The sequence below is a fragment of the Protopterus annectens genome, chromosome 1.part0 (genome assembly GCF_019279795.1).
Source record: "Protopterus annectens isolate FY-2018-M chromosome 1.part0, PAN1.0, whole genome shotgun sequence".
Taxonomy (NCBI): domain Eukaryota; kingdom Metazoa; phylum Chordata; order Ceratodontiformes; family Protopteridae; genus Protopterus; species Protopterus annectens.
In genome coordinates, this window is record NC_056725.1 from 774,040,878 (window position 1) to 774,056,074 (window position 15,197).

The following is a 15,197-nucleotide window of genomic DNA, read 5'->3' on the forward strand; positions in this document are numbered from 1 at the left end:
AGACCACAGTGAAAAACTTCTCAAAAGCAGACTTCACTCTTCTTAAGACTGAGATGGTATCCTTTAAGCCCACTGTGCCAGTGGATACCACATCCCACAATGCCGAATCCTTCACAAATGCTTTCTATGGACATCTCCAAGAATCCATGGATCATGCAATCCCAAACAAATCCAAGTCCCTGTCCACCAAAGGTAAGCGTCCTGTCTGTTGGACCTCACAAATTGTATAACAAAAGAAGGAAGCTACTGCACGTCAGAGCAAAATCCCATGAAGGGAAGACATCTCTGATCAACATTAGCAGAAAACTACATTCTCTCATAAAAACATCCAAGGCCAACTTTGAGAGAAAAATGGCTAAGGACACTAAAGATAACCACAAAGCCTTCTTCAGCTATGTTAGAAACCTGGGCGGAAACCCTCAGATATGCTCAGAGTTGGTTCACAACAATAAAAAATACACTGAACCCACAGATATTGCCAACATTCTGGCTGACAGGTTCAGTGAAAATTTCTCCCCTCCTTCACCCCCAAAAGAAGAAATACTTATCCCAGCTGAATGTAATCTCCCTGTCATCTCAGATGTCCAAGTGAGAACCGCCCTAAACAAAGCAAAAAACACAGCATCAATGGGACCTGACGGTATCCCGGGTTGCGTGTTATGTGAACTCCAAGAGGAGCTAAACCCACACATAAAAATGCTATTTAACCTTAGCCTTACTTCGGGATATGTACCTGAACACTGGCGTACAGCAACAGTGGTCCCACTCCACAAGAGGGGTGCCTCTACAGACCCTGGAAACTACCGCCCCATAAGCTTAACCAGCCTGGTCTGCAAAGCTATGGAAAGAATCATTATGGAACTCATAAACAGAGACATAGGGGACCTACAGACACTTGACCCCACCCAGTTCGGCTTTGTAAAGGGCAGATCCTGCCTTTTAAACCTGGTTGACTTTTTCAAAACAGTCACTAGAGCCATTGACAAGGGCAAAGCAGTCCATACAGCATACCTGGACTTGGCTAAGGCCTTCAACACAATACCCTACTCAGGCATCATAGATAAGCTCAACAGCTTAAAAGTAAACCCTTATGTCACTAGATGGGTTGCAAACTGGCTAAAGGACAGAACCCATAAAGTTAAAATCGCTGGAGCAATGTCAGACTCAAAGCCAGTCACAAGTGGTGTCCCACAGGGATCTGTCCTGGGACCCCTCTTGTTCAGCATTTATTTCTCAGATGTTAAAGCAAACACGGGAGGGCTGTGGCTGACAAAGTTCGCAGATGACTGCAAACTAGGCGCCATAGTCGATACACCAGCAGACACACACATCCTACAAAAAGGCCTCACAGAAACGGACAACTGGTGCCGGAGTCACGGCCTTAAACTAAATGCCAAAAAATGTATAGTCATCCCCTTTGGGAAAAACAAAGTACCCACAAATTATCACATAGACAGCAACCCACTGAGTATGGAAAAAGTAATCAGAGATCTAGGGACCCAAGTCGACAGCGACCTCTCATTTGATACCCACGTTGCCAAAGTGGTTAGAAAAACATTCTACCTTGCACACCTCATCATGAAGGGATTCACATCCAGATCCAAGGATGTCATTGTACCCTTATATTCCTCCCTCATCAGACCCATGATCGAGTACAATGCCCCATTTGGTATGTACCTCACCCGGCATTTGCAACAGCTGGAGAGACCACAAAAGTACCTCACCAAGAGGATCAAGGGTCTCCAACATATGTCTTATTCTGCCAGACTAAAGAATCTTCAGCTCTATTCAGTAGCATACCGCCTGCTCAGAGGTGATCTCTGCCTGACATACAAGGCCATGTCCAATCAGGATCTGATGGACATGCTCCACCTCAAAAAATCCAAGTCTATCAGGACCACGAGAGCTAAAGACTTAAACCTCTGCACAAGTATGAATAGGACAATCCCAGTTCGTATTAGGCAGAGCCCCTCACTGACTCTCTTCAAGAGAAATCTTGAGGAGTGGATGGGAGATCGTAAATTTATCCCAGGGGTCACATCTGTGTCACTGCTAGACAGAGGCACAGTAAACTAATTCTATTATACAAGGGGACCTTCATTGTGTCACTACTAGACAGAGGCACAGTATTCTAAATGTATTCTGTACATTTTTTGTACCATTTCATGGGGTGGCATAAGCCACATCACTATGGCTAGGCTTACAAATGCCCCAGTGCAGATAGCCTAGTACTAAACTATGAAACTATATGGAGATAAAACAAAGCATTTATAACATATCTGCTACGAATACGTACACAACAGACACATGCAGGTTAAATCTGACCAGTAAACATAAGACAATACAACAGAAAAGCATTACATCAGGTGATGACATTCAGATAGTACTAACAAACAAGATATGTATATCTTAACTGAAACAAACATTTAAATGCAACTATAGTTCCAATGGACAAACTATCATAACAACAAAAGGACACAAAACAAACAAAAAGTAGAGGTCATCTGAGCCTAAGCACATTAAGCAATGATCCTGACAATCTATTTAAGTACACCATTCCTTAATTTACCCCTTTCAAGAAACTGTATTTACTTATTATAGTGTCACATCATTTACCTGACCACACAAGTAATGTTCTCGGATATCTTTATGATGCAGCATGCTTGTTTAACAGGTAATATGTACTACTTCTGGGGAGTTCCATAACAATGGGGATTTGCCTACTTAAGACAGCCAATTACATACTTCTCAGTGTAAGAAATCTGGAGGAAGCCCCAAAATAGGGACATTATTTTAAATACTGCCCATGTAAACCTAGTTTTTAGAATAACAGTGTTTATGTTAGCATGCACTTTTTGAAGAATAGGAAGTTTAAAACTCAACTGTACGCCAGTATGCTGTGACTTCAATCCTCAGTACTTTGCCAGAGAACCATAAATTTTAGGAGAAACACACCAAAAACACGAAACCAAAATCTGGACAGTTACAGGTATACCTAATTAACAAATAGATGACTAAAGAAACAGCTCTATCTCTACATGCTCTTGCAAGAACATCTTCTTTTAAGCCGAACAATGACACACATTAACGTGAAACCATTTCAGAGACGCAACAAAAAGAATGCATGCCTGTCAGTATGACAACCCTAGCTGATCTGAGTTTAGGTAAAGTCACACACTTGCATGCATCTATTTCAAGATACCTTATCAATTTTCTGTTGCTTAGGGATAAGAAAGCGAGTTATAAAAAAAAACACACAAATATAAATGCATAACAGTAAATTGTCAGAACCCTTAACCAGATGACAAAGGTGTTCAGTAGACAGTTAGCCTTCACTCACCTGCTGTTGCTGGAGTTTCTCCTGAAGAATGGCCTGTGCCAGACCACCAGTCCCCTTTCCTCCATCCACTCCTTTATCAGGCTCCACTGAAAATGTCCGTCCACCACCCACCAAAAGCCACTTTACCTCCCTTTTATTTCGAATTACGTAACTACAAGAATTATCACGTAGGCGAGGTACTGTGGCACAAATACTCCGACTAGCCCGAATACACATGGGTACAAAACACGACGCTGCCATCTTGGCTACGTTCAAGGGCAATAAGGCCCTATTGGCGGAGGGACTAGCAAAAGACTAAGAGGTGGGGTTACTGAAAACGGGGGTGGAGCACGGTCGCCACTTTAGAGTCTGAGTTAGACGCTAAACCTCGGTGTCGAATGAGAAGCTTCGTGAGCTGTTATCAGATGCCAGTCACAAAGAAGTACTTTCAGGAAGTATTTGCACTTCGCAGGTTTAAATAAGTGGCTCGAAATTTTTAGGTAGTTCAGGGACTGCAACTAAAAGATGGATTGAAAGTTCTTAACATTCCGTTACCAAAATGTGGGAAGCTCACTGCCTCATATCCTACAACTGTGTATAGGAAGGTAACAGCACGATTACAATGAACTACTTTATGTTTGTAAAATGCTCTTTTGTGAATTAATATGATTCAGTACTTTTACCATATGTTAACAATGAAAGTATAATGGATCCTTTCAACATGGAGCGTTGACTTTTTTTTAACTCTAAATGAGGAGTTGCAGGCTATAAGTTCTGGTATGAGACGTACTACTGTATGTGGGCTGGGGCAGAGGGTTACCTGTCATCTGCTGTCAGCTGTAATTCTTGTATAACAGGGTCTGATTCCGTCAGCCGTTGTTTTGGTTACGGTGTGAACTTGAGCAAGTCACGTACTCAAACATTGTTTCTACGTTATACCAGAAAACGGACTGTATTTTCATTTATCTACCTGGTTAATAAATGGGTACCTTACTATGAGGGGCGTAATTGGTATGATTGTAGGCTCGGACTGTATTTTCATTTATCTACCTGGTTAATAAATGGGTACCTTACTATGAGGGGCGTAATTAGTATGATTGTAGGCTTTTACCTCACAAATACAGAGTACAGGATATTATTACCTTAACTTATAATAGTCTGCAAAAAATAGGTTAATATTTACCTGTGAACCTGAGTGTGTGCTATATACGTACCTTGCACACCTCTCAACCTCTTGGCACAAGGACTAACTAGCAAAAATAATGAAAGGCAAAGGCCCCATAATAGGGACATATTCTGAAGTATTGCTTTTGTAAACTTAGAAAGTTGTTAGAATAACAGGATTTCTATTAGCATGGGTTTACAGAAGGATATGAAGTCGGAAACTCAAATGTATGTCAATATTCGGTGATTTCAATCCTCAGTAATTGCCCGAAAACCAGAAATTGTATGAGAAACAGGCCAAAACTATGAAGCAAAAATCTGGACAGTCTGCGATAATCTAGACAGTTCAGAGGTATGGTATATTGCGTGTGTGTGTGTGTGTGTGTGTGTGTGTGTGTTATTTTTATTGCGTTTGTTTACCGGGATAGTTCTATAGAAAAGACCTTTTTGATGTCCGAGGAGAAAATCTCCAAGATACAAAAGTTACAAAAATTGCAATAAAAACATAAAAAGGGTAAGTTAATATTAATTCATTCTATAAAAATAAATTTGAAATGTAAATAAAGTGCCATAAAATATAAATTACAATGCCATGATAGGTATAGTTAAAAAGATTGAGGATTTATTTATAGTGAAAGATAGGAGCTAAAAGAAAAGGTGAAAGTAATATAGTGTAGTAAGGGAAGTAAAGAATATAAGAGAAGAATATAAGAAAAGAAATGCTAAAACAAATTAAGTTAAGGAGAATATTAGTTTTGAGTAAATTATTTTACTGTGTAATCCCAAATGAGATTAACTGTATTTTTAGAGTAGAATATTTGGGTACAGTAACTTTAGCCAGGAACTGGGTGAGTACATGTCCATTTATCTCTAGGATGTTTTTATTTATTTTAGATTTAGAGTAAATGATTCAATTTGCCTAACTGGATAAAGTATATTGATCCATTTTTTTTAAATGCAACTACACTAAACACTATTGCCAGCAGTGCTGCTGGATTTCATTATAGTTATAGCAAGAAGTGGTTTATCTGATTCTACTTGGGGAAATGTGGCTGGACAATATTTAGAATACCAGGGCTTTTATTTGGGGAATTAAGCATTTTGTATGTAGCAAATATTTGTTTAAGTAAGAGCATGGGGTAACTCTAACCAGTTTAAATGTTTGAGAGCATTACAGTGATGAACTCTGCAAGGTAGATTTTTTACAGCATTGTTGAAGTTTTTATAATTGATTAGAGAAGGTTTGTAAAGAATGGTGAGTGTGGAGAAGCGATGGAAGTAAGTAGACAGTTGCAGTATTTCTACTAGCTGAGTCAGGTAAGGTTTTATCCTTCGGTTTAATTTCTTCAATTCTTTTTGAGTTTTAATACCATGAAGGGAACAGAGCCCATTCGTAAGTTAGGGAATGATTAAAGTTCATGAAATTAGTATCGTTTCAGTCTTTGATGTTAGCCAAAAGTGTGGGTGCTGTGAAGAGCAGTGTGCCCAGAACTGACTCCTCCTGTAATTCATGCAGAGTTACATGAATCTGCTTCATATCTGAATAGGACTGCAAGTTCTTTTTTGTTCGACCTGCTGCTCCTACTACTGTTGGAACTGTCTGGGTATCCTCACACATTGCTTTCATTTCTGTCTGCAAATCCTGATATTTTATGACTGTATGTCTCTCAGTGTTTAAGACACTGTTAATCACTGCATGTAGCAATTGCAATAATCAATGCTATTTTTACATTTTTTCAGACTGCTATATCAGGTTTTCTTGCACTATTTCTTTTTTAATAAGTTCATAGGTAGGTACTAGGCTATTGGCCCTAGGGCCTATATAAGCCTAGCCAAAAAAAATGTACCCTGGCTTTCGCCACCCAAGAAAATTATTTTCCTGTGCCCCTGTCGAGCAGAGCCACAGAAGTGATCCCTGGGGTGAATTTCCCATCCAATCATCAAGATTTTTCTTGAAGAGTGCTAATGAGGAGCTCTGTTTGACATATATAGGTAGTCTATTCCAGAGTATGGGAAGTCTCTGGGACAGGAATCTATCCCTCCAGCATGTTCTGTTTATTATGTTGACAAGGTTTAGGTCTCATAGGGCGTGTAGCTCGGAGGGATTGGGATTTCTTTAAGTGGAGCATGTCCAACAGCTCTGTATGTTAGGCAGAGATCGCCCCTGAGTAGGCGATATGCAATGGAATAAAGTTGTAGTTTTTTTAGACGGTCTGTGAAGGGCATCTGTTTGAGGCCAGTAATCCTCTTTGTAAGGTATTTCTGTGGTTTTTCCAGTTGTTGTAGATGTCTTGCGAGGTACATACCAAAAGGGACATTGCTTTGACACCAGGTATCTGTCTCAGTGATATGTATTTTTTTTTTTAATACTGTTGGTAATGGGTGATCCCATGTGATATAAACTTCATTATTCTCTGCAGTACTTTTGTGGTTCATGTTTCCAGTGCTTTTCAACTACTTCAATATTATAGTGTTTGCTACAGAGAATAGACAAGATGGTTGGGGGGGGGGGGGTTAGAATTTGCTGAAGAAAAATGTCAAAGAAACCAAGATATTGGGAGCAAATGACTAGAGTGGGGAAAGGTAATAGAATGGGAAGAGGCCAAGAAGACATTTGGATTACAGAATACTGCCTTCCATAACAGGGATTGATATCCGAATATAGGCAAATAGAAAGAGATAGTGGTTCCGAAGTGAAAGATGTGCTCTGGTAGAGTTTTTAGTTTGAATCTAGAACAGAAGCTGCTGTTTAAAAAGGGTTAATAGTAGGGCATATAAAAAGTTACACAATAACTATAAAAAACAATCCAAGGAGGTTAGAAAAGATTGGGAAGAGAGAGTGGATAAGCATTCCACAAGGAAACAATTGGAAGACATATGTATTGCTTCCAGATATGCAACAAAGTCTGATTCAGGACTTTTGCTTGGAAGTGTTTGCATAGGTATTTTTATACCCCAAGCAGACATTTTTCTGGTAGATGGCAAATGTTGGAGGTGTGATGGGGAAGAAAGTGAACTGGAAACCTATGTTTTGTGAGTTGGCAGTTTTTATAAATTCCCTACAGAATACTCTGCCAGAAATATTGAGTGTGCAAATGGGTGTAACTTAGGAAATTATTTTTTTTTTTTGAGCTGGGATACAGGCTCTACATTGCCTAGACATAGTAAAGCCTTGTTAATCTTAATTTTGTAGGCTTTCAAATGGAAATCAACATCTAAACCAACTGTATTTGAAGTAGTGAATACTGTAACAGAGACAAAAGAACTTGGAAGTAGGATCTTTAAACAATTGTAGGAGCAAATCCCATAGAAAAAATGGGAATTATGAAAACAATACATGCAGAATAATGTTGGCGGCCACGGTGGTGCAGCGGTTAGCATTGCCACCTCACAGCAAGAGGTTCTCTGGTTCGATCCTCGGCTGGGGTGACTTCTGTGTGGAGTCTGCATGTCCTCCCTGTGATTGCGTGGGTTTCCTCCGGGTGCTCCAGTTTCCTCCCACATCCCAAAGACATGCTGTAGGTGGATTGGACACTCTAAATTGGCCCTAGGCATGAGTGTATGCATGTGCGTGCCTTCTGTGGAAGGTTGGGCACCGGGCTGGCAACTCGACACAGTAAAACTCCACTGCCAATCATGAGCGGACAGGTGATCCGCTGTGGCGACCCCTAACCGGGAAAAGCCGAAAGAAGAAGAAGGAAGAGTGAGGTTTAAAGAAAGGCATGAATGATCAGTTTATGTAATGTTGGATTGAAGATGATTGTGTAAAAATATATATGTGATGTTTAATGTTTGTAACTGTGAACAAGTTTGGCTAAGCTTCTGGTGTCATTCAAAGGGGATCCAGTGTCTGTCAGCCTGGGACGACATGCTCAACAAGCCTCGCTGACTTTGCAAGAGATGGCTTGCACCTGTCACCCCTAGGCTTTCGAATACTGGCCAAGGCTCTTGCTGCCCCCATAGTGCCTTTTTTAGGCAAGACTCAAAAGTCAAACCCACCTCCATAAACAGCACAAATAAAAAAAATGAGGGTTATGCTACTCAACGCCAGGAGTTTAAATCTCAAAATGCACGTGCTTAAAGCACTCCTCAGTATGGAGAACGTCGACATCTGTGCAGTAACTGAAACCTGGTTCAAGGCTCCACAGAGCACCCCAGCACTACCGGGCTACAACTCATACCACACATTTCGGCCACAGAACATGGGCCGAAACACAAAAGGAGGAGGGGGTGTATCAATATCATCAAGGATACCTACACCTCCAGGTTAGTGGCGCAGCATGATACCTCCGAGATCATCCATGTGCAATTAACATCAGGCAAATCTGCAGTGCAAATTGTGGCCTGCTACAGATCACCTTCTATGACTCAGGACCACCACTCCACCTTTCTGGAGGCACTGGAAAACATGAAGGTCCTACCGAACACCCTGATATTGGGGATATCAATTACCTTACCATTAACTGGGAAAACTATTAAAGTACAAACTCCCAGGTCCAGCGCTTCCTGGAATTGATCAACTCAAATGCCCTGGATCAGCTGGTAAACTCCCCTACCAGAGGTGAAAACATATTGGACCTGGTCATCACCAACATGGGCGACAGGTGTTCCACACCGGAGGTCAACCCGTCACTGGTTAGATCAGACCATAAACTAATCACTCTGGATGTCCACACCACATCACCACCTCCAACCAAGGAAACCACAGTGAAAAACTTCTGTAGCAAACTTCACCTTACTTAAGACAGAGGTGGTAAGTTTCGCAGCCCCCACGCTAAAGGATGTGTCCAAGATGCAGGAACCTTTACAAATGCTCTCTATGAGCACCTGCAAGGATGCATGGATCATGCCATACATAGCAAAACCAAGACTCACTCCCCTAAGAGAAGGAAACCAGTCTGGTGGACCCCTGCCATAAGCAGGCTATACAATAGAAGGAGGAAACTAGTTCAGAAAAAAAGCAAATCCCAAGAAAGAAAGACGTCCCTGATCAGTATTGGTAAGAAATTACGGTCCCTCATAAAATCCTCCAAGGCTAACTTCGAAAGAAGAATAGCCAAGGATTCGAAAGATAACCACAAAGCCTTCCTTAGCTATGTCAGGAATCCTAAGTGGCAACTCGCAGATATGCTCTTGTGCAAAATAGCACAAAATATACTGAACCCACTGATATTGCCAACATCGTGGCAGATAGATTTAGTGCAAACTTCACCCCCCTCTCACCATGAAAGGGCTCACAACAATACCAGAAAAGTGTAGTGTCCCAGAACTCACAGACACACAGATGAAAACGGCCCTTTCAAAAGCCAAAAGCCAAGCGTCAATGGAGTCAGATGGTGTCCCAGGCTGCGTCTTGCAAGAACTACAGAACAAACTAACCCCTACCTAAGCACACTGTTCAACCTCAGCCTCTCCACAGGCTACGTGACCATAGAATGGCGCACAGCAATGGTTATTCCTCTCCACAAAGGAGGGGCCACAACTGACCCTGGTAACTTATCGCCCTATAAGCCTAACTAGCCTGGTCTGCAAGGCTATGGAGCACATCATCATGGAACTCATTAACAAAGACATTGGGAACCTCCAAACACTTGACCCGACCCAGTTCGGCTTTAAGGGCAGATCATGCCTACTAAATCTGGTTGATTTCTTCGAGACAGTCACCAAGGCCATAGATGAGGGGAAGGTAGTTCACACAGCCTACCTTGACCTCGCCTAGGCTTTTGACACCATTCCCCACTCGGGAATTATAGAAAACTCACCAGCCTGAACATAAACCCCTACGTCATGAGATGGGTTGTCAACTGGCTTACAGGCGGAACTCACACAGTAAGAATAGCGGTGTCCACAAGGCTCAGTCCTGTGACCCCTACTGTTCGGCATATACTTCTCAGAAGTACAGGCAAACACAGGAGGACTATGGCTAACCAAGTTTGCCGATGACTGCAAACTGGGAGCCATAATTGACACTCTGACTGACACGGACATTCTCCAAAAGGGCCTTACTGAGAAGAACATGTGGTGTCAAAGTCATGGTCTCAAGCTAAATGCCAAAAAATGCATAGTCATCTCATCTGGGAAAAACAAAACACCCATGAATTACCACATAGGTGGCAGCCCCCTTAATACAGAAGAGGTAATAAGAGATCTGGGGAACCAGGTAGATAGTAATCTCTCCTTTGACAATCATATTGCCAAAGTAGTTAGGAAATCCTTCTATGTAGCCCATCTAATTACTAAATGGTTAGTATCTAGAAATAGAGGTTATAGTACCCCTCTACTCGTCACTCATCAGACCCATCATAGATTACAATGCCCCATTTTGGATGTACCTCACAAGACACTTCCAACAGCTGGAAAGACCACAAAAGTACCTCACCAAGAGGATTACTGGCCACAAACATATGTCCTATGCAGCCCGACTGAAAAAACTCCAGCTGTGCTCACTCGCATATCACTTACTCAGAGTAGATCTCTGCCTGACTTACAAAGCCATGTCCAACTCAGAATTGATGGACATGCTCCACCTAAAGAAATCCAAGTTACTGCGAGCCACTTGCTCTAGTGAGCTAAACCTCGCCACAACAATAAATAGACCATGCTGGAGGGATAGATTCATGTTACAGAGACTCCCCATGCTTTGGAACAAAATTGCTAACTACATTAGGCAGAGCCCCTCACTAACACTCTTCAAGAGAAACCTTCACGAGTGGATGGGTAACAGAAAATACACCTCTGGGATCACTTCATTGGCTCTTCTTGATGGAGGCTCAGTTAAATAATCAATAGGGTGGCGAAAGCTGACACACTCTGACTAGGCTTATAAATGTCTTCGGGCAGATAGCCTAGTACCTACCTATGGTTTAAGTGATAATTCAGTAAAGGTGTTAAGTAGTGTTTTGACAATCCCTAGTGCAACAGTCTTGCCACATTATTGTGCCCTTCAGTATACAGGCCTTCTGCCATGAGTGTATCACACCCTGCAACAAGGTGTGCGACTGTTTGCAGTTTTAACAGAACCTGCATTTGTCTTTTTCTTACTCATGTTCAGTAGTCTTCGTAAACCAATGTGTACGTAGTTCAGTATCCTGGGCTGCCATTTTTAAACTCTCATCTTTGGTTTCAGTTTGCTCCTCATCAACCATTGCTGCATCAAATCCTGAACAACATGAGGTGATCTCATACTTGCCACAATATTTATGCCCTTTCCACATTCCTTGCTTTTCATCTAACCCTTTTATTCTTTCTTTTGTTCTGTGGCACATTCAGTTGCTGTCTGATTTTTTTTTTTTTTTTTTTTGGTCTACTTCTGGTTTAATTTCCATTCCTGCTTTACATATGCTTCTGGTAAACTAAGCAGGGAAGTAATTTCAGACTTCTCCTCCTCATGCTTTAAAATTTTCACTATGTTTGGAACTGATGAGGAGGTCCATATCTCCATCAGAATGTTGAATAAATAATTTTTGGTATACACTGATTTTTATATATCATTTTAATAACTGTGAAACTTTTTTTTTTTTGTTTTCCTGTCCAACTGATCCAATACCTTTCGGGGCCAGTCAGTGACTCCAAAACTGTAAGTTAGAACAATAAGAGCAAATTGGTTTATAACTTCGACTTTATTTCTAGATGTCAAGGCTCTGTTTTTAGTATTGGTTTTAGTCTTCTGAAGTATTCCTTAATGAGTATTATTCGCATTTGTTCATGTTTTGTTGCCGAACCTTCAATTCAGATATCTATATACTCTCTCCTGCTCTAGTTCCTTTATATCACATTTTTGTCTCAGATTGATATTTTCTTGGTACTGCAACTTTGCTGATTTAAATATTGTTTTTGTACATTTATCCTATATCATGATCTCAGTTTTTGAGGCGTTATTAGTTATTTGAAGGATGTGTTGCTCAAATTTCAGGTGTTCATCAAAGATGATACCAAGAAGTTGAATTTGTGTGTCTCTAGCTCTATTTTGGTAGAGTTCTTAGAAGTTCTCAAGTAGAGACTCTCAGGCAGAGAATTGTTTTGGAGTGAATAGCATTGGCTTAGCTTTCTTTGCATTGAGGAAAAGCTGTAAGTCATCAAGTCAAATTTCACTTGCTATAAAAGACCGTTGTATAAGGTTATTGATGTGAGGATCAGATTTTCACTGAGCAGCTAAGAGTAGAATCGTCTACATATTGGAGAAGGGGCAGCAAGAAAATCAGTGAAAAATGTTAAACATTAAGGAACCCAGTACCCAATATGGATCATGAGGTACTTCAACAAATGTGGACAAGAAGAAGGAGTAATCTTTTTGCCATTTGACAGCTTGGCTTTTAGAAAGAGAGCTTTGGAACTGTTTAAGAGATAATTGATGTAATCCTACTGTGGATAGTTTTGTAAAGGATTTTTTTAGTGGAAGACACCGTCAAAGGCCTCCACTAGATCCAGGAAAATGGTGTAAGCAATATTAACCAAAGTTCTATTTTTAATTGTTTCTGTGAAACTTAGTAGAACTGTAATTGTGCTATGGTTGGGTCTAAAACCATGCTTTGTTGTGCAAAATTGTCAGCAATCTATTTTAAGAGTTGTGCGTGGATTCATTTCTCTAGTATTTTTACATAAAGATGATAAGCTTGCAATTGGTCTGTAATTGAAGAGGTCAGTGGATGACCTACCCTTTTATGTAAAGGTAGGATATGTTTATAGGACGATACGATACTAGGCTATTGGCCCGGAGGCCCTTATCCTAGCCAAGAATTTCTCTCATATTCCCACAAAGTCAGCACTTGTTTCTCCTGTCCAGCAGGGACACAGTTGGGATCCCAGGCATGTGTTTTCTGTTTCCCATTCAGTCATCCAGTTTCCTCTTAAAGAGAGCTAGTGAGGTACTCTGCTTGACATGGAGAGGGAATCTATTCCACAGATGGAGTTTTTGGGACACAAATCTATCCCACCAACAAGTTGTATTAATGTCACAGACCAGGTTGAGGCCTTGCGTGTGTGTTTGAGTGAATAGAGTTTGACTTAGCCTGGATGGAGTTGTTGAGTATCCTGAGTCTGAGACGGTCTTCTGTGCCAGATAGAGGTCACCTATGAGCAGTTTATATGACACTGAGTAGAGGGGCAGGGCTTTTAGCCTATCTGTATAGGATAGGTGTTTAAGACCCTGGATTTTCCTGCTCAGGAACCTCTGTGGTGTCTAATGGTGCTGAGAGCTCTTGCCTGAGTTCATTTAGGACGCAGCCAGAGATTATGTCTGATCCCATGGAGACTGTATTTTTTGCCTTTGAGAGGGCATTAAAGACCTGCTCCCTGGTGATGAGGGAAGGGTAGCAGGTGCTAGGGATGACCTGGTTTACTGATAAGGGGGGCGGGTGGTGAAGTTTTCACTGAACCTGTCTGAGCGAGTTTGCTATATCTATGGCATTTGTGTATGTAGTGTTCTTGACCACCAGTTCAGTGCAGATTTGGGTGTTACATTTAAGATTGCGGACATATGCGAAGAAGGCCTTGTGATTGTCCTTATTGGATGTGACCAATTTGGACTTTAAGTTAGCCTCAGAGGATTTTACAAGTGACCTTATTTGCTTGTTCAGACAAAGGAGAGATTGCTTCCAACCTGATTCCTTCTTGGTCCTGGACTGCAGTTTTTTCCTTTTATTATAGAGTTTATTTATTGCTGCTGTCTACCAGACAGATCTACTCTTTCTTGTGTAAGATGATTTAGTTCTGTCGGGTATTGCTAAGTCCATGTAGCTATGTAGGTACTCCATAGTGTTTTGGTATAGGCTTGGACATTAGTGGTAGTTCCAACTGAAGGGAAGCTGGCTGTGAAACTGCTTATACCTGCTCTCAGAAGGTTATAGTCGGCTATGGAAAAGTTTTTCCAAAGTTCTGGTATGTAGTTTAGTTTTCTTTGATAACATAATCAATGTATATGTAACTAGGATAAGGTAGTACGCTGATCTTGATATATTCACAGGCATTTCATCAGGAGCAGTAGTTATAGGCTTAAGTTTATGTAAATGTGTTTTAACCATAGAAGTAGGTATAGGTTGGAGAGAGAAACATGTGTTACAATTGTTAGTGGTAGAATATGAAGTTGAGGAGTTGTTTTGGTGGACAGAGAGTACTGATTACTGACGGACATAAACCAACATTTTAGCCAAAGTGTCATTTTATTCTGACTGGGATGGGTTGGGTGAGGCTGCTTGGATGCACGTATTATTTATTGAAGAGCAAAAAGATTAGGATTTCTATTATGATTTTCTTGAAACTTTGTGCACCATTCTTTTTTGTCTTTTTTTAGTGAGATGTTTGACTTAGTTTCAAAAATATCTAAATTATTGTTGGCGTATGTTTTATTTAACCAATATTTCAAACCCACTGTCCCTAGTTTTCATTAATTCTTTGTTTTTAGTAAGCCAGGCAGCAAAGTTTACTTTACTATTATGGTTCTTAGTGGCTCAAATGTGTTAAGGGCATAGATAAGAAAACATTAACGTGTAATACAGCTATGGTTTAATGGTAATGTGTATAGAATATCCAAATTGCACATACAAAGAATGTTGTTAATGTGTTTTGAATGGCAGTTGGTGAGACTCCTGACAGTGTTGTAGTTGTGCTTGTGAGCATTGTTTTTGATGTCTGATTAAATGTAGGGAGATGATCACGTATGGTTTCAGTTAAAGTGCCTGCAGCAGAAATTGTATCGGCAAGCATTGTAAGGACCCAA

General features: G+C 40.8%; 2 protein-coding genes across 2 annotated transcripts in view; one reads left to right on the top strand and one right to left on the bottom strand.

The window, feature by feature from the left end:
- The window catches only part of TIMM50 (translocase of inner mitochondrial membrane 50), a 1,096,571-nt gene extending 1,092,937 nt beyond the window's left edge, over window positions 1-3,634 (bottom strand). Inside the window, exon 1 of the mRNA XM_044062888.1 lies at window positions 3,341-3,634. Within this exon, the coding sequence (XP_043918823.1) occupies window positions 3,341-3,580 (240 nt within the window). The 5' untranslated portion in view covers window positions 3,581-3,634. The remainder of the gene's footprint in view (window positions 1-3,340) is intronic.
- Window positions 3,635-3,711: 77 nt separating this feature from the next.
- The window catches only part of LOC122794474 (calcineurin B homologous protein 2-like), a gene marked incomplete in the record, with an annotated part of 852,721 nt that continues 841,235 nt past the window's right edge, over window positions 3,712-15,197 (top strand). Inside the window, 1 exon segment of the mRNA XM_044062900.1 lies at window positions 3,712-3,924.